Source organism: Taeniopygia guttata, chromosome 13 (genome assembly GCF_048771995.1).
Source record: "Taeniopygia guttata chromosome 13, bTaeGut7.mat, whole genome shotgun sequence".
NCBI lineage: Eukaryota > Metazoa > Chordata > Aves > Passeriformes > Estrildidae > Taeniopygia > Taeniopygia guttata.
In genome coordinates, this window is record NC_133038.1 from 4,445,582 (window position 1) to 4,463,784 (window position 18,203).

The following is an 18,203-nucleotide window of genomic DNA, read 5'->3' on the forward strand; positions in this document are numbered from 1 at the left end:
TTTGCAAAATGAAAAACACCTTTATTTTTAAACTCCTTCTTTAAAAATGTATTTGTAAAAGTTTACAGCATAAAAATAATATCTCATGGCTATAAATGTGACATAGTACAAATCCTACAAATACAACTGTAAACCTAGAAAAGTGTTAACTCTTTGGTACCTTAGTCTGAACTCTGTTTTTTCCTTTGCCCTCATGCTGATTTGGACAGAGATCATGGAGATAGGTGCTGCTGCTGTTCAGAAGGGCTGCAGAGAAACAGTGTGATGTCAGCACAGCAGATGGAGAGAGGGCACACTTTGGGCAAGATTTGCAGTTCTGCTGCAATCAGTCCATGAAGGAGGAAAAGAGGAATGATGGGACACTGCAGGCCTCCCAGCACAAGCTGCCTTCCCTGCCTCCTCCCACCCCAGGCAAGAGTCATCTCTCCAAAGTGCTCCTGGAGCAGTTCCCCTGCTTTTGCCAAACCCATCCAGATCCACCTTGGCATTTCCCAGGGCCTCAGGTGTCCAGGTGAAACATGGGAATTATGCTGGCAGCCCAGCAACCTGTGTGCTGGCCTATGAAAACTTACTCTTAGCAATATCTGGCCTGCTTTGGGCAAGTCCTGCAGATGACACGGTGCCTCCACTGTTACAGTCAGCAGTGGCCACTGAGCATCCAGGCAGGGCTGGGATCTGCTGCAGGAATCGCCTGGGTGTCCCTGGAGCTGCCCAGTGCTCAGGGGGGACCTGCAGCTGCCCTGGCTGCTCTCTGCCTGGCAGCCACCCACGGCAAAGGATGCCAAAAGGTTCCTGAGGGCCACCAAAGGGCAGCCTCTGTGTTCTCCAAGTGGGAGCACAACCAGGCTGCATCCAGGCTCCCTGATCATCCTGGAACCTGAGCTGAGCATCGAGCCCAACCACGGCTCTGCCTTGCATTTGTGTGTTGGAACAGGGGGTTTGTCCTTTAGCATTCTGTGAAATCCCCTTCTCCAGATCTGCCAGCTCTGCACAGACCTTGGGTTTCCTCACAGGCAAACCCTGAGTGCTCGGTGCCCTGTATTTGTGGTGCTGTCTCCCGCCAGCCCAAGCCCTGTCTGGGAAGAAAGGGAAGAGCTGCTTCTCACTTCTGGCTGACTTCCCCTGGCTGCACATCTGCACGGCACTTCTGCCCCCATCCCCGTGGGACCCTGTCACAGTCCCCTTGGCAGGAGAACAGAGACAACTGAGTTACAAGTAAAGTCCGCTGTGCTCTAGATTTAACACAACACAAACAAACACTAAACGTGACACTCGCGCTAAAGAAAATACCACACTCAAACTGAGAAGGACAGAAGGATTAAAACCTGTGCACACATCAGTCTGAGGAACACCTTAAATGTGGAAAGAGACACCAGAGTGCTGCGTTAGTTTCTGGGATACACATATGAAATAGTGACTGGCAGTAGGATTATGCATATACTGGTTCTGATAACAATGTAACAGCTGTAGAGTAAAATATAATCTACAAATAAAAAGATATTGCACTAGAGATGGGCCCAAGCCGTGGCATGTGCTCCTTCATGGGGGGCTCAGTTTGGGTCCACCTCTAAACACAAAAACACACCCAAACAAAAATACTGATTATCAAAACAGAAAAAAAAAAAAAAAAACAGTGGGACCAGTTCCCTTCAGAGTCTCACTGGAGAAATTATGGCTACAAAACTGATGGGCCCAGAACAGCCAAACATTTTTCCTGGCCCTCACCTGCCAGGCCATGCAGGGACTGGAATGTTGGCAGCAGAGAGAGAGGAAGTGTGGGGCTGGATCTGTCATTCCCAGCTCTGCCAAGCCCTTTCTTGGAGGGATGCTTAACAAAATATGTTGGCTTTGTCCAGCTGCCAGCTTGTCCCTGGCTGAGAAAGTCTGGTCACTGCAATTTGCTAAAGGTGCTGTGAAAGGTTGAGTAAGGACAAGAAAATACCACAAAGTGCAAGACTCAGCCCTTAAAATCACGAGTGAAGGGCAAGTATTTGGTCATATTCCTCTGGAGTGAAGAAAGGTACCATTCTGCAGAGTCTGGCATACCTACTTTAAGAAGGAAGAAGGGAGGTGGAAGTAGCATCCCATCAGCAGCCAGAACAGATTTTGATGCAAATAATAATTGCAGTAAATCTACAAAAGGGACAAAATGCAATAGGCATTCAATTGTAGCTAACACCCAGCTAATAGGACAGGATACCTGAGCTCCCCCAGCAGGGAGACCTCCCCTTTCAGGACTGTGGAAACTATTTGATAGTGGGAAATTAGTAATTTAATTAGCAATTAAATCTGTACAAGATGAAGTTTAGAGAAGGATTTTTGAAATAAGCAAATGGCCAAAGGGAAAGTGAGAAGGTGTTAATTGATGGGGAAACCTTTGGGTTGGAGGGAGGTAGTAAAAGTAGCTCTCTCAGATTGTTCTTGTTGCTAGAAGTATCTAATACTTTTATTAGTCAGCCCAGCCCAAAAATAACAGTTTGTTAACAAAATTTGCTGATGACCCAATGTCTGGAACAGCAGGGAGTAGCTTAGTTAGTAATGCTGGAAGTGTAGAAAGACATAGGTGCTTAGATTGGTCAGAGGATGACTCCAAGCTCTCAGTATGTTGTGGCTGGGAAAAAGCCAATATTATCCAAAGCCACACCAGGCAAATCGAGACCAGCACAGGCCAGAACTGTTAATGCCCTGTGTGAGATCAAGGTTTGATCTCATCTGGAGTACTGGGTACTTCTGGTCACCTTTGATAGAGAAGGGTGAATTAAAAAAGGAGCTGGTGCAGACAAGGACTGTTAGGATAATCTGATGTGCCATCCTATGGGCTCAAGTTGCAGTGACACAGATCCTATAAAGCACCTTACATATTAAAAAAAAAAAAAAAAATCAAGTGATCTGACCCAAAGGATCTCATAAATTACTGCTTGTCTGCAGTGAGTATTTAATGAATTGTGGCCATAGGAGATGGCTCCTTCATTACAAGCAGGAGGAACAGAGGATGGAAAAACAGTTGTCATTCACAGTATGTTTCCTATGGATGGTGGGGAATCTGACCACATAGGCTGAAAATATCCTCTGCTGGCTGCCAAAAAAAGTGCTATTTCTTATGTTCACATTTTACCAAGGACATCAGCCCACAAAACACCTACTCCTCCTTTAGCTGCATAAATGGCAGAACTAGAATGGTAGAAAATTTTAAACAGAAGCTGTTTCTCTGGGGATTTCTGGCAGAAGTTCCATATTTTGAAAAAAAAAAATTAAATTCGCAGTGGCTATGAGGTGGCAGAAGCCCAGCAAGATGCTGATTGAATTTCTGATTTTGTAAGCCTGCCTGTGCAGTTCCTGTAAGCTGCACAGAGAGATGTGCATGAGTAGGGCAATGAAGAGTTAACGGGAGCAGGGGACATGCAGTGAACAGAGCTCTGTGTGAAGTGAAACTCATTTCAGAGAAAAACCTGCTGTCTTCTGTGATGTCAGACCTGTGGTTTTGGGGGTCCAGCATTCATCTCTGCAGAGATGGGGTTCACAACTGATTTCCAAAGCCTGGTGTTCCTCCTGCTTTGAGTCTGCTCATTCAAATGCCAGCTGAGAGCACAAGAAGCCCCTGACCCCTCTGTGAGAAGTGGGGAACGAGGTGAGAAGCAGGGGGAAGGTCCGGGCCCATTTAGTTTTCAAAATACTCCCCAAAAGAGAGGAATCCTCCCCAATTCCTCTTGCCCTGCTTGGTTCCCTGTAACATTTCATAGCCCTGGCAGGCTGCAAGTGGCTCTGCCTGACCCCAGAAGGTGGCAGGACGTGAGATACAGTTCAGCTGTGACCAAGGAACTTCCCAGCCTCTATCCCTCTCTTTCTTTGGAGCTATCCCTGGGTTGGTGTTCTGGTATCCTTACTTCTGCCCATAATCTTGCTGTGACTCAGGAGGGAGTGCTAAGCCTTTCCATCCTGAGAAAGGGTGTTTGGGTGAACAGTTTATCAAAGGTGAGCCTTTGCTTCCCGAAGATAAGGCACAAGGATCCTGCAGCTGGCGTGGTTATATGATTTCCCAGCAGATGGGCTGGGTATAGTGGCAGTAGATTAATGAATAACCATATTGCTTCCTTATACTGGCCCTGGCTAGTGGATTAATATATTTGTTCCCTTTAAATCTTCAATGGAGAATAATTAGCTTAGTGTCCACACAGACAATACGAACAACAGTGACTGCCCTCTCTGCTTCTATAACCAAGTCATTGTGAGGGCATTTGGAGCTCCTGGCATGTCCCTGGGGCTCCTGGTGCCATGCTGGGCACAAAAGGGTGTGACAGCCTCCAGCGGGATGCAGAGCTGTAACACCTGTAGTGCTTGTGATGCTCCATCCACCATGGAAGCACTGCCAAGAGAGGAACGTGGTGATTCTGTACCTCCCAGACACTGGCTGGGCTCTTCAGGACTTGGCTGTGCTGGGAGGAGACTCCAATGTACTCCTGACCTCCAGCAGCTGAAGGTTGGTGTTGCAGGTTCTCTACACCCCAGCAATGGGCTCCAGGTGGATTATCTGTCCCAGTGGCATTTCACAGAACCACGGCGTGGCTGGTGCTGAGACCATCAGAGAAGTGCTGGTGCAGAGGAGACAAAACTCTGTGCCATGGAGGAGGAAGAGGCTGGGGTATCATCTTGGCAATGCAGAAGGTGGCATCTCGTGGAGATCCAACAATGTCTTCCACTTGAGAAGATGTTGGAGTGTGAGATGTCTCCCTCCTGCAGTGGTTTGGTCACTGAGGAGGATGTGGCAGTGATCTAGAGGGTTTCTGGCACTGAGCCACCCCTTTTTAAGGGGGGGAAGGGGATGCTAATGGGGAAAAGTCTTTAATTCCCCAGCCAGCACTGGGAGACAGGAGGGAAGGAGGAATGCTGGGACAGGAGGGGATGTCCTGATGTCCAAGCACAAGCGTGGCTCTCTGTGACATCTGATCAGCCCCCTCAGCTGGCCTCTCCATTAGGAGATGCAAAGTCAGCCCAGCTCTGACTACAGGAAACTCTCCTCCACCTCTTGGTGTCCTGTGGTTGGCTCCTGGCAGCCTGGTTGTGGGTCAGATTCCTGCTCCTCGTCCTGCTGGAGGCCCAGAGGGCTGTCACAGGATATTGTAGATGATGTGTTGGCCTCGTTCAGCATAGAGCTGAAGGGAGACAAGAGGGAGAGAGATATTAGTGTCTTGTCCCAGATCTCCTGGTGGGAGAGCATTCCCAGAAACAGAGAAGTGTTTTGAGTTCCCAGCAGCCTCACTCTATCTGAGTACCTTCCCCCAGTGGAACAGGCCATATCAGGTGGGTCTATTCAGCCTTCAAACACAACATGTGGCTGGTTGGGTTCTACAGAACGTGGTTCCCTGTGTGCTCTCCTCCCTGTGAGTTGGATTGCTTGTCCTCAGCTGCGCTGGCTGATGTGCAGGGATGTGACATTGTGCCCTATCTTAGCTCATGTCCCAGCTCCTCTGGTTCATCTCCGTCCTTGTGGGCTCATGCAGGTCACAGCACCTCAGACAGGGTGACACTGCCCTCCTTCTCTCCCAGTATATCCACCCCCAGTCTGTGCCTCAGCAGAGCATCCCCATTTTCTCTGGAGGTCTCTGTTTCAGATTTGGACAGTTGGGGGAAAGGACAACACTCAGAAGCAATGATTTTACCTGGCCCGGCTGATGGAGGCCTCCTGAGGGAGGCCGCAGTTTGCCTCAGGTTTGGGGTCGGGAAGGGGGATGATATAATCATTCTCGCCCCCGTTCTGGTGCACGGCTGTGTAGAGGGTGTTGCTGCCGGGGGAGCTGGCAGCAAGGCGGGCGTTGTTCAGCACAGGGATTGTGGGTCTTGTGCGGACAACAGCGGGGTGGTCACTCTTCATGAACTCTTCATCCACCTGCTGGTACCTCTGCTCTCACAGGGCAGGTGACCAAAGAAAGGGAAAGGTCTTGTGAGTGGGGAAAATGCACTTGTGTTTCCTTTTCCTGCCTGCCAGGGTTTTCCTAGAGGGGCTGGCATCTCCTAGCTGGGTTCAGCTGTTCTTACTCTAACAAAGATAGGCCATGAACTTTTCCTAAGGGAGAGATCAGTGGCACAACTTCACAGCTCCAAAATACCACACGGTTGGAGGCAGGATTTTGATCCCCTGCCAGTTCTGATTTCCGCAGTTGCTGAGTTACCAGCTGCATGTCTGGCAATGCAGTTATCTTAGCAATGTCCCCGGGATGACAAAACCACCTTCACTGCTCAGACTACTGCAGCCTTGGTCACAGCAAAATCCTCTGGCACTGCAGCACTAAACACTGGTCTCCAAAGCCTGACTGAGGGCCCTCACCAAGGCACCGACCCTCTCCTGTCCCTCCAGCACAGGGGCCTTTGGACATACCTTCCTGTAGCAATCCACCAGGAGGTTTCCCATAAGCACCACCAGCTGTGAGAAGGATGGCCTGATCTCAAACTTCTCCTCCCAGCACTTCTGCATGATGTTGTAGCTGCCAAGAGAGCACTGAGTTAGCAGGTGAGGAAAACAGGTAGAAATGCTTCTGTAGCGTGTAGAGCACATCCAGGGCAAACACATGGTGACAGCACTTACATCTCATCAGAGGCATGGGTGGGTTTGGACATCCGATAGCCACGTTTGATGGCGTTGTAGAACTGCTCATTCATAGGCAGCTCAGGGTATGGAGTCCCTCCTGGGAGTAAAGGGAGAGCAGGAATCAGGCTGCAGGATTGCCTGCCACCCTCCAGCCAACATGCATTTCACACCAAGGTTTTCTTATTTCTTTACCTGGCTTGTCTCATTTCACTTCCAAATGCAATGTGGGCATGGGGAAGAAAGAGACAGGGAATGAAGTGCTACTCTGACTGGTAAAGTAGGGACTTGCAGGTTAGAAATGCATTTTTATTGTTTTTGAAGGCATCCTGCTAACATGTTATCAGAAGTACAGACACCACCATGATCTCCAGGACACTCACCTAGAGTGAATATCTCCCAAAGAAGAATCCCAAAAGACCACACATCACTCAGGGTAGTGTAGAGGTTGTTGAAGATGCTCTCTGGAGCCATCCACTTAAGAGGCAAGAAGGTCTAAGAGAGAATCAAAAATGAAACAAGAAGAGAATCAGCTGTATTCACAGCACTTGTTTCAACAGATAAGAGCCTGACACCCAAATTACAAGCAAAGAAGACCCTTCAGATCTGCCTGTGAGTCCAACACATCTGTTGATATCTGGTGTCAGCTGGTTCTGGGAGGGATCAGTTGCCTCTTTCTTAGTGCAGAACAGACCCAGCAGCCAGGAGGAAAGAATGGATGTGCTGTACCCATTTCCATCATGATGAATTCACACATCTCACAGTGTGTGTTCTCTGCTCCCTCGCTCTTGAGGAGGCCACTGACTTGCACAACCTGACCAAAGACTCCTGAAGAAAGTCCAAGCCTGTCTGACTTTGGATACCTGAGACCAGGCTGGAGGAGGCTAAGGGATGACCAGAAAAGAGCCAAAGGATACATCCAGCTTATTTTCTGTTCTTACTCCTGCAGAGTAATAAAAAAGAAAGCCTCACTCGGCCAGCTTGTAGGCAGCACTGGCTGCTGCTCCTGGGATTTGCTTGCACAATGAATATACCAAAATAATCTCCAGGAAGGATTGCAGAGGGGCTCAGTTTCATTTCCCATTTTGGACAGGAAACCAGCTATGTTAAGGCTGGACTGAAAACCCCAAGTCCTCTGAGGGAGGGTCCCCCAGACCAAGCTCTGAGTACCTGTTTGAGAGCACATGGGAGAAAGCATGAGAGAACTTTGCAGAACTTTACAAATTAGATAAAGATTGGGGTTTAAAGCACCTGTCTCCATTCTCAGCCTCAGTTTCTCTGGGAATTACATGGCCTGCTTTGCTTAGAATTGGAGATTCACAAATGCCTCAGGGCTGGAGTGGATAGGTTATTGTTGAAATCACAGGGAAATGCTTTCTGGCAAAGCTCAATTACAGCCTTATCCTCTCCTGCATTGAAAGATTGGAGACATCTCTCTGGAAGTAGCTGCTTGCGAGCAGACACTTCTTCTTAACTTGTGGTCTAGTGGTTAGAGCAGAATCCTGTGAATCTCTTCCCAAGTGGTCAGTGAGTCACTAGAGCCCTACCAAGCTGCCTATCCTTGCCCTCCTCCTGCCTCATGCTCAGGACCACACTCAGTGCATGTCAGGACAGTGTACAGGAGACAATCCTGAGTTTTGCTACTTCAGGTTCTTCTGTAAAGAGCCAGGAGATGTGGGCAAGCAATTCTGCTACTTGCCAGTGTGCAGAGTAAAGAAAGTGTTGGATGGTTGCCTGTTGACATCATCTTCAGGGAGTCCTGCCCTGTCACCACCTCTGGGCACACAGATGGACAGGTGGCTCACAGGGGAACTATGTAGGGGGTGCCAGGCCCACAGCCCTGGGAAGAAGGAGCTTGCAAGGCTCCTGGTACTCACGCTGCCTTTGGAGATATAGTTGGAATCCCTCATGATGTCTCTCGCCAGGCCAAAGTCACAGATCTTCACCAGCTTCCCCTCACAGATGAGGACATTCCTGGCAGCCAGGTCACGGTGCACACACTGCAGGGGGGAGACAGAGCACTGTCACTGTCACTGTCACTGTGAGGGGCCTTCACACAGCCTGAGAACACAGCCCAGCTCCAGCACCAGCCCACTCCTGGGGCTGCAGGGACAGGAGTCACCTCAGGTCACTTCAGGTGTCTCCTTCACCTCTAGGGACAATCATGGCTTGATCACTAGCAGAGCTACCACATTTTTGCTGTTTGCCTGGACTGCTTCCTCCATGACAGCATCAGCCATATGGATCCAGTTGGGGGAACCTGAACATCCCAGCAGAGAGGAGATTGCCAGGGCTGGACCCAGCAAAGGGACTTGGTGGGCTGGAAGGAGGGGTTGTCTCCATCTCTATTTGGACAATTGAACCCAGCAGCCTGAAGACATCCGAGTTACACCAGCTTGGCTTGTGTCTCCATCATCTGCCAGCACGCTGGATGTTTTCCACATGAGCAGCCCTGACATTTGTTGTGGGAGTACTGACCATGCACTTTTAGGGATCAGACCGTCTGGCTGGGGACACAGAGCCAGGAATTTCTCTCTGCATTGATGCCACTGATGCCTTCTGTTAGCCCTGCCCTGTGTGATGCTCCACACAATCCAGCTATATTACTGCCTGGCCTGGGCTAAGCCAGACCTTAGGAAATCCCAGAGCCTAGTCCTCCGTGGTGGCTTAATTTCCACTAAACAAGCACTTCTGATGAGTCCTGGGGTGCTCAGAGCATGCAGTGCAATAAGGGTGTCTAGGAAGAGTAGTTGCTTGCTGCAGAGTGCCTTGTGCTTTAGCTGCCTGTACGATGTTTGGTCATCCCAGTAAACAGGGATGATACAATGCCACAGCTGTGCTGAACACAGCTCAGGAGGAGCACAGAGTTGGGAATTTGAGGTCTGAAGCTCAGTGTGAGCCAGGGTTAGCTGTCACATGCAAATACAGTCATGCTGATCTCCAGGACTGTGTTTCCAAAGGGAAGTGGTCAGCAGCTCTTCAATTGCATGGCCACTTATCCCACAAGGAGTTTGGCACGCACAGAGGGGCAGTGGGAGGAAGCTGACCACAGGACATAGCAGAAAACACAATGCTGGCCACCACCACTACAGACTCCACAGACCAGCCAGCATACGTACATTTTTGGAAGCCAGGAACTCCATCCCATTGGCCACCTGGAAGCTGAAGCCCACCAAGTCCATGTAGCTGAGGAGTGGAGACTCATTTATCAGTGTCACCCTGTCTGTCCTTTCAGGAGCTGGAAGGTAAGCAGAGATGGATGTTGGTGTTTCCCAGCACACTGGTGAGCCTCCCAGTAGTGGAAGGACACACTGGGGAATGCTCTGCCTCCAGCAACAAAGGGACACAGCTGGGAGCTCTCATTGTGAGGACATCTACCACTGCTTCTGGACAAGTCCCAAAAGTGACCTTTGCATGCAAAGGCATCCAGCACCCAAAGCACAAGCACCTCTCCCTCCCACTGTGGCCAAGCTGTTACCTGAGGGGGAGTAGCTGTCCAGCTCATAGGGAGTGCCATAGTTAGAGGACTCGATGTCAGCGTACTTGACTTCACCCTTCATGTCAGACATGGGCACATAGTCCAGGGAGTCGTCCTTGCTCATGTCCATGTAGCCCCCGTCACTCTCGACAGACATGGAGAGGTGGCTGTGGGGGGAAGCAAAGAGGCTGTTCAGGTCCAGAGGGGAGGAGGAGACATGAGGGTTGGGGGCAATGATTTGTGAGTCTGAAATTCCCAAACCCTCAGCCCCAGCACTGAAATATCCCACACAGCTGGGAAAGAAGCCCTGCATCATGGATGAAGCGGTGTGCAAATGGCATAGTGCTTAGGAAGATCTCAGCTGCCTTCAGGCAGAAAGGACAGGGGGGAGCTGTAACACTGCTCTATTTTACTATTGTTTTGGCTGTGTTGGAAGGAAATGCTGCTCTCTAACTTCCCAGGGGAACATTTCTCTGTGCTGCTGTGCCTGCATCCCTTACAGCTGGCAGCCATAAAGCGATAAAGGCCCATTTCCCTTTCCTTGTGACACCTCTTGTGCAATTGCCCTCCTTGTAGCACTTCTCCCCTAGGCTTGGTAGCAACTTAACCTGCCCTGGAAATGCAGAGCTGAGATCTCCAGTGGTTAAGACACGCTGGAAAACCCATGGTCTCTGTACTCAGTGCATGGCTATGGTTATGCAAATAAAGTTAATGATGCCAGGAAATATTCCCAACTGGCATGGAGCAGCTGGCATATGTGCTAGCAAACTCAGGCTCCAGTTTGCTAACTCCTCGCTGTCAGGAGCTCCTTGGAGGTCACTGGTTGGCACATGGGCTGGTCTAACAAGGTAACAGAGGAGCCAGCTGTGTCCCAGTGCTGGGCCAGTGTTCATTTCAATGCTCTGGAGAATTGTAGGATCCTTCCTGGGAGTAGCAGCCTGCCTCCCTAATGGGGTAGGATGGGGCAGGCACCGAGGAGGAGGAGAGAGCTGCTGTACCTGTGCACGTGGTCCTCCTTGGGGGTGTTCCCGTAGAGCTCTGCCTCTCGCCGTGCCTTCTCCCCGTAGGACTGCAGGAAGGTGTGCTTGTTGCGGTGCAGGTAATCCACCAGGTCCCCGTAGCGGCAGTACTCCGTGATGATGTAGATGGGTCCTGGTGGGACGGAACACCTGCGTCAGCCCTGCCACTGTGGCCGTGAATTTCATTGCACAAGGATATTAGCACACTACAGGATGTCTAGGCAAGGCCAAAGGGAAAAGCCAGCTTTCTGGTACTGAGCATTTTCTGGCATTTGACATTTGTGTTTGTGGAGGGAGGTGGGGTCAACTGGGCCTTCCCAGTTTCAATAAGGATAGAAGAAAGGTGTTCAGAGTCCCCCACGGCTTTCTTAGGAGAAGGTTGAATCATTTGGAACCAGAAAACAGGAATTACTCTATCTAAGGACAGTTGTCCTCCTAAGCACAGCCCAGGAAAGCAGAGCCAGGGTGCTCAGGGCTCATCTACCTCCTTTGGTGCAGGCCCCCAGCAAGTTGACGATGTTGAGGTGAGGTCCCAGGTGGCTCATGATCTTCAGCTCAGACATGAGGGCTTGCTTCTCACTGCTGCGGGCTGTGGCTGTTGGGGAGAGCCAGTGTGAGCAGCAGGGCAAGGAGGGGAGAGTATGGCACCAATTTGCCTTAGGGTGGGCAAAGGGGGAGAACTCACACTTGAGCATTTTGACTGCCACTTTCATGGTGGACCGTGAATGACTCAGGCCATGGGCTGTTGCCTCCACCACACGACCAAAGGCACCAGAGCCGAGAGTGCGTCCTGCAAGAAACAGCCAGGAGGCAAAGTTGGCAACGTTCTAGGGGAGAGGTGAGGAGAGGAGCCTGGAAAATACAAGTTGCTTGTCTGAAACTGCGTCAGCCCTGCTGCAGTCATTCTGGGCATGGCCATGGCCATGAGCTATGGTGTTTGGGGTTGGGGCTGGTTTCCAGAACTGCCAGCTACAAGGTGAAATAGCCAGGAATAATACGGTGCTTAATGCCAAAGGAGGCAGCTGGCCTCCCACCATGGTCCCAGATGATCCCCCTGTTCCAGGACCACATAGTATCTCCAGGGATCTCTGTGTCTATTCTGGGTTGGTCTCTTTCGGAGAGCTCAGCCCAAAACTTATCACCCCCAGAAAGGCAGGACCTCAGGAATCCACCAGCAGGACTTGCAGAGCCTTTACCTAACACCAGCTTGTCCCTGGGCACTTCCCAGGTGGAGTCATAAGGGAGCTGCATGGGATCCACATAGATGTACTCGTGCCCATCAGAGCTGACTGACTCAATCACCTTCCAGCGGATTTCATAACGAGGTTTCTGGAAAAGGGAGCAGAGGGAAAAGACACATCTGAGAGGCTGGGAGTAGAGAGGGCATGGGAGATGTGTCCAGACTTTGTTAGGGAGCCTGTGGTCCCTACAGCCATTGTCTCATTTCCCATCTACCCCAGAGGTGCCAGGGGTAAGCAGGAACTGATGGAGGCCCATAGATCCCGATGCAGCCAGGACATCATCAGGCCCAGCCACCCTAACCCTGGGGTACCACTGTGTCAGCCTGGGAACACTCTCCTCTTTTACCTTCTGCCACAGCACGATCAGGATGATCAGGGAGATCACAGTGAGGACCAGCAAGGCCAGGATGACAGAAATGATGACCACCTTGAATGGCAAGGCTACAAAGATAACAGGGACAGCAGTCAGACTCCTCCACCCCTGCATGGCCTGAGCGCCCAGGGAAAGGAGGTGAGAGCAGTGCAGAGAGGTCCCTGCACACTCCTCCCCCAGACATCGACCCTGAGCTGTTCCCTGGGTAGGGACAGTCTCCTCCTGGGCACACTTTCCCAGCACTTGCAGCCCCCCAGGGATGATGGGGTGATGGGTTGTTACTGGGTTCTGCCTCAGGAGAGGTTTGGCCACAGGAGGGTGAAAAGATCTAGCGGGGCTGTTTTGCTTGGGTGAGAGCTGTCAGCTCTGGGCCTGGCTGAGACCATCCTTCTTCATTTTTGGGACGTTCAAGTCCGTGGCACCATCTAGTGACCTGTGGGCTAACAACAAGATACTGGGGACCTGCTTGGGCTCTCTTGTCTTGCCTCCCTGGAGAGATGACCCTGCCAGTAATGGGAAGAGCATATCCATGGCCATTGGACATAAGTGCTCCACACTCCAACTGGAAAAATCTTTTCTGTTCAACCCAAAGGAAGCTTCACTTGGGGCAGAAGCACCCAGGTTTCCAGGCTGGCAACACAGAAAGGTCTATCTCTCCACTACTGGCTCAAAACTCGTCTCAGCCCTCACCGTGTGGGACCAGAGTGATGTCCTGGGAGTTGGTGCCCAGGAAGTTGTGCACGGTGCACCTGAGGAGCAGGGGCTCGTGCACCCTGTGCAGCTGCAGGGTGCTGTTGACGCGGTACAGCTGCCGCTCTGCGTGGTACGAGGCGTTGGTCTGCACGCCGATCTCGGCCGACTCGTTCCCCAGCAGCCGGGTGGGCTCCCCCTTGGTGCTGCACCTGGAGAAAGAGAGGAGAAAGGCACCTGAGAGGCAGCAGGGACCACGCACCACCATGGGATGCCCAGGTGAGTGTGCCAGCAGAATGCAATTAAATAACAGCCTGTTGCTCTAATAAATAAAAGTCCAGCTGTTCTCATGGCCTCCATCCCTCCACTCACCATTTGATGTCGCTGCAAGTAGACCAGCTGATCTCTGGCTGGGGCATGCCTTCAGCAGAGCATGTTACAGTCTGCTCCCCACTGCTGGCACTGCCGTTCTCCTTGAGATCCACCACTTTGGCTGGCACTGAAACCAAAAGAGAGTGATGGGAATTCATCTTCCTTTCTGACTGCAGGATGGAAGGGGAACATGATTCCTCTGGGAAATATGAGTCTACTGTACCCCTGCCATAGCCTAGGGATGAGGTAGGACTCATCACATGCATTGTGTTTTATTTTTGAAAGGGAACAGCAAAAAGAGTAGGGTTTGAGGGGGTTATGGAGGAGATCTGCCCTCATGTAGCTTGACTGGAGAGCAGGGTGAGCATGGGGGAAAGCCCAGGACATCACAGCTGTATGATCACCTCTACATCTACTACCTGGGGCCAAGCTGATGGTGTCTGTGCTGCCTCCCTGTCCCCCCTGCTCTGAGGCCAAGTGTGAGATATTTCACCCAAGTGTGTTTCTTGCTGGGATGCTCTTTCTTTAAGCAAGACCACTTTCAAGCTGTGGCCATAGGAATAAGGGCTTCATTCTGAGGGTTCTGCAACAAAGGATGGTGCCACCCCTTGAGGCTGCTCCTGCTCTCCCCAGCCATGTGTGTGCATGCCCATCTGTCGCTATTGGACACGAAGTAAGTACACAAATGCTTGGTAAGTTCAAAGGCCAAAAAGGAGCACATTTTATTTGGGCATCTGATATTTATAGAATTCCAGAGGTGACCGTGGATTGGAGAATGTAATTACCACCTCTCCAGCCACACTGGTCAAACCAACAGTCCATCAATTCTCTCCTCCCACAAAGAAGAATGCAAAACAATTATTATTTACACGAACAGTGCGTGAGAACTCCAGTAGAAATATGTAAACAGATCAGAAGGCTGAAGAAGTTTTATGAGAACTTTAAGACTTCAAAAAGAACTATAAAAAAAAACCAAACTTAACACTTAAAAAAAATCAGTGCAACACCCATCCTCACCATTTATCTGCAGATGGAAGGAGAGCTCCTGCTCATCATCCTCATTGGAAGCTCGAATGGTGTAAAATCCTCCTTCTTCCTGCTTCACCCGCACCAGCACCAGGGCTGTCTGGTACCTGGGGAGACACAGTCCCAGAGTGATGGCTGTGGGAAGGTACCTGGGGACTGATAATGCCTGGGGGCTACCAGCTCCCACCCCCCTGAGGAGTGCTCAGAATCCACTCACAGAAAGCTATTGAATCACTAACTCTGCCCAACCAGCAATTTGGAGATTCCTTTGTGAATTACCCCCTCTCTGCACCCAGGTGAGGAACGATGGGCCCGTACCTGGTTTCTGACAGGTTCCTGCTGGTGATGGTGAACTCGCTGCTGCTCTCCATGGTCAATGTCTTGTTGTTCTTCAGCCACACAATGCTGGGTTGGGGATAACCCTCCACTTCCACCTGGATAGTGTGGCTCTTGTGGACCTCGGCATAGATCGTGCTGGGTAGGTGGGTGTGGAAGTGCACAAAGCCACGCTCTGAGGCAACAGGAAGAGGGCGGTCAGAGAGGGGAACAACTGTCTCCCCGGCCCTTTGGATAAACGTGGATCTGCAACAAAACTCTCTGAACACCCAGAAGTGGGGGGGCAGCTCCAGATCCATCCCTCAAGACCTCAGGTTTATGTCTGAGGGGAGTGTGGATGCAGAGCCACACTGGAGCAGAGGAGCTCACAGGGCAGAAGCATGTGGCTGTTATCTTGTGGAGGTAATGGAGATGGGGCAGTTTCCTTCAAACTACATGAAAGAAGGTCAAATGCAGATGGAAGACAACATGCCTTCACATCACCTTGGCACTGCACAGTACAGAGGAGCCCTTACCAATACTCTCAAGAGTCTGAAAGGGTCACAAAAGCCATGAAGGGAAATTTGGGATGTTTTGAAGCCAAGAAGTGGGCAGGGGTGACATGGGGTGAGGTTTGGTTCGTTGCCATGGTTACTTAGAGCCGAAGTGAGGAGAGGAGAAAGCTGGAGGCTGTGAGAGAGGAGAGGGGGCCACTCTGGGACATCCTGCCCGGACGCCCACACGGTTTGCTGGCTTTGGGCATGGGGGCAGCAACGCACCGATCACTTGGACACTGATGTTCTTCCGGTCCGTTTTCTCATGGTAGCCCTCGGACACATTGCAGACATAGGTCCCACTGTCCTCCAGCTCTGCATTCTGGATGATGAGGATGGAGCGGATCTCATAAATGGATCCAGGCAGGAAGTCAGTCACTGGCTCCACAGCCTTCCCTGCCTGCAAAATGGGGACAGGAGATGTGGTATGAAGAGCCAAAAGCATGTTCTGCCACTGGGCTCACAGGCAGCGGGGAGAAAGTGATAGAGGACCCCAGTCTGGCTGCCACAAGACAGGGAACATGCACTGATCAGAGACCCCTGAGACAGACAGCCTTAATCCAAGCATATCCCCTTCAAACCCCCTGTGTGGCAGGAGCACCATCCCATAACTTTTGCCATGGGCTGTCAATCAGTGATTGCCATGGCACATCTGTGTGAAGCCTGGAGCTGCTGCCCAGAGCCTGTGTGTGTGGAGCACTCACTTGCTTGCGGGGATAATCCCAGTTGAAGTTGACCAGCTCGTTGCCGCTCACGGTGCACATGACGGTGATGTTTTCTCCCTGGCGCACCATGGTCTGCACTGCGCTGATGGAGACGTTCACAGATGACACTGTGGGAGAGGTGGAAAAGAGGAATGAATTATGAAGGGATAAATGGGCACCCAGTCCATTTAGCTAAGGTGGACTGGTCCACTAGAAACTGTCTTCCCTGAGGGATGGAGCTGACTTGTAGGCAAAACCCATTCTCTAATGGAGACAGGATTAAATACAGCCTCCAAATTGATCACCACTGAGGAGGCAGGGAGAGAGTTTTGGTGCCTCCTGCCACTGGCCTGAAGAAACAGCCACAGCAGGTGCACAGGTGTGCTAAGACAATGTCATCTCACCCTGGATCCTGTAGACGTAGAAAGTGTCTGAATCCACCTCCTGGTCATCCACAAATGTCCGGCAGAAATAGGTTTTATCCTCAAAGAAGCCTTTAAATCCCTGTTGTGGATCATATGTAGCTTGGATGGGGTTCTCCACCTTCTTCTCATAGAGAGTGACCTCCATCTGTGGGTTGGTCACACGGCATGGGATGACAACCTCTGTGTAGCCCGTGATGAAGATAAAGATCTCTTCAGAGGTGGGGAGGAAAACCAGGGAGGGATCTATGGGAGAGCAGGAGCATTGGTTAGAGAATGCTGCCTGGAAGCTGAACCAGGGCTACTTTGTGCTCCTCCAGGAATACTCCACCACAGGGCCCTGACTCCATGTTAGTGGGATTCTTCTTCCCATCCTTCCCTTGGGAAAGTAGAGCTGTATGTCGTGTGCTTGTCAAATATCTCCTGGGAGGGTGGAAGAGACCCAGCACCACTGAGCACCACTGCTCCCCCACTGCTTGTCCCAGCACACCACATTCTCCAGGACCTGGCACGCCAGAGACATGCCACAGCCAGAGACACCTACCACGAGGGCTCTCCTGCTATGGGAAAAGGGATTTGGGGATTCCAGGTGCTTGGAGACAGAACAATAAGTCAAAGCCCTTTTTTTTTCCTGGTTGCTAAAGGCCATGGAAACCCATAGGCAAGGACATGCTGTCCCCTACCTGGAACATAGATGTAGAGGGCTCTCCTCTCTGCTGGCTCAGGAGCCTGCCCAGGGCTGTAGGTGCACGTGTACTCCCCGGTGTGATGGCCTGTCACGTTCCTGAGGGTGAGATTGCTGACAAAGACACCGTCCCTGTGCTCCAGCGAGGCAGCGAGGGGCTGCCCCTCCCGTTCCCAGACCAGCTCTCTGTCCCCGTAGCACAGGAGGGAGAAGGTGCTGTGGAGGCTGAGGACAAGCTCAGCGTCTCTGGGTTCGATGTGTGGCCTGCTGTCCCCAAACGTCACCTCCAGCAGACCTGAGAGAGGGGTGACATGAGACCAAATTGAATTCCTCTGAAATCCACAGAGAAGCACACCTCATGGCAATGTGTTTGCTTTGTGATGTCAGCCTTTACACTGAAAAGTAACTTTCCTGGCTTTGCCTTCCCTAGTGTAATCACCACTGACAAACCCACGGTCTCCTCAAAAATGTCCTGCCAGTCCAGATCTTGGTGGGTCACCCTTCATCTCCTGTACCTCCTACAACCCCTACTGGAGAGCAAATCAGACAGCACAGCATTTAGCAGTGTTCAGTAGCCCATGCTGTCTGTGGCAGTATTGGGTAGAGAGCCCCCAAGGAGGATAGGAGGCAATTCCTTGCACTTCTGGCTGCCTGTCCACACAGACAGTGTCAGACAGGACACAGATGAGGCTGAAACAATGACAGTTCACAAGAAAGTGAAAAAGGAATGAAAGCAAAACCTAG

At 51.1% G+C, this 18,203-nt stretch overlaps 1 protein-coding gene across 1 annotated transcript in view; it reads right to left on the reverse strand.

Annotated features, from left to right (window-relative positions):
• Positions 1 to 18,203, reverse strand: part of PDGFRB (platelet derived growth factor receptor beta) — a 32,549-nt gene continuing 14,346 nt past the window's right edge. Inside the window, exons 3-23 of the mRNA XM_030283823.4 lie at positions 17,458 to 17,754; positions 16,757 to 17,020; positions 16,353 to 16,480; positions 15,874 to 16,048; positions 15,098 to 15,290; positions 14,771 to 14,886; positions 13,754 to 13,880; positions 13,382 to 13,593; positions 12,665 to 12,759; positions 12,274 to 12,406; positions 11,763 to 11,867; positions 11,562 to 11,672; positions 11,057 to 11,210; positions 10,059 to 10,225; positions 9,700 to 9,818; positions 8,458 to 8,580; positions 6,964 to 7,075; positions 6,581 to 6,680; positions 6,374 to 6,479; positions 5,658 to 5,896; positions 1 to 5,150 (exon numbers count right to left, since the gene is read on the reverse strand). Of these exons, the coding sequence (XP_030139683.4) occupies positions 5,000 to 5,150; positions 5,658 to 5,896; positions 6,374 to 6,479; positions 6,581 to 6,680; positions 6,964 to 7,075; positions 8,458 to 8,580; positions 9,700 to 9,818; positions 10,059 to 10,225; positions 11,057 to 11,210; positions 11,562 to 11,672; positions 11,763 to 11,867; positions 12,274 to 12,406; positions 12,665 to 12,759; positions 13,382 to 13,593; positions 13,754 to 13,880; positions 14,771 to 14,886; positions 15,098 to 15,290; positions 15,874 to 16,048; positions 16,353 to 16,480; positions 16,757 to 17,020; positions 17,458 to 17,754 (3,227 nt within the window). The 3' untranslated portion in view covers positions 1 to 4,999. The remainder of the gene's footprint in view (positions 5,151 to 5,657; positions 5,897 to 6,373; positions 6,480 to 6,580; positions 6,681 to 6,963; positions 7,076 to 8,457; positions 8,581 to 9,699; positions 9,819 to 10,058; positions 10,226 to 11,056; positions 11,211 to 11,561; positions 11,673 to 11,762; positions 11,868 to 12,273; positions 12,407 to 12,664; positions 12,760 to 13,381; positions 13,594 to 13,753; positions 13,881 to 14,770; positions 14,887 to 15,097; positions 15,291 to 15,873; positions 16,049 to 16,352; positions 16,481 to 16,756; positions 17,021 to 17,457; positions 17,755 to 18,203) is intronic.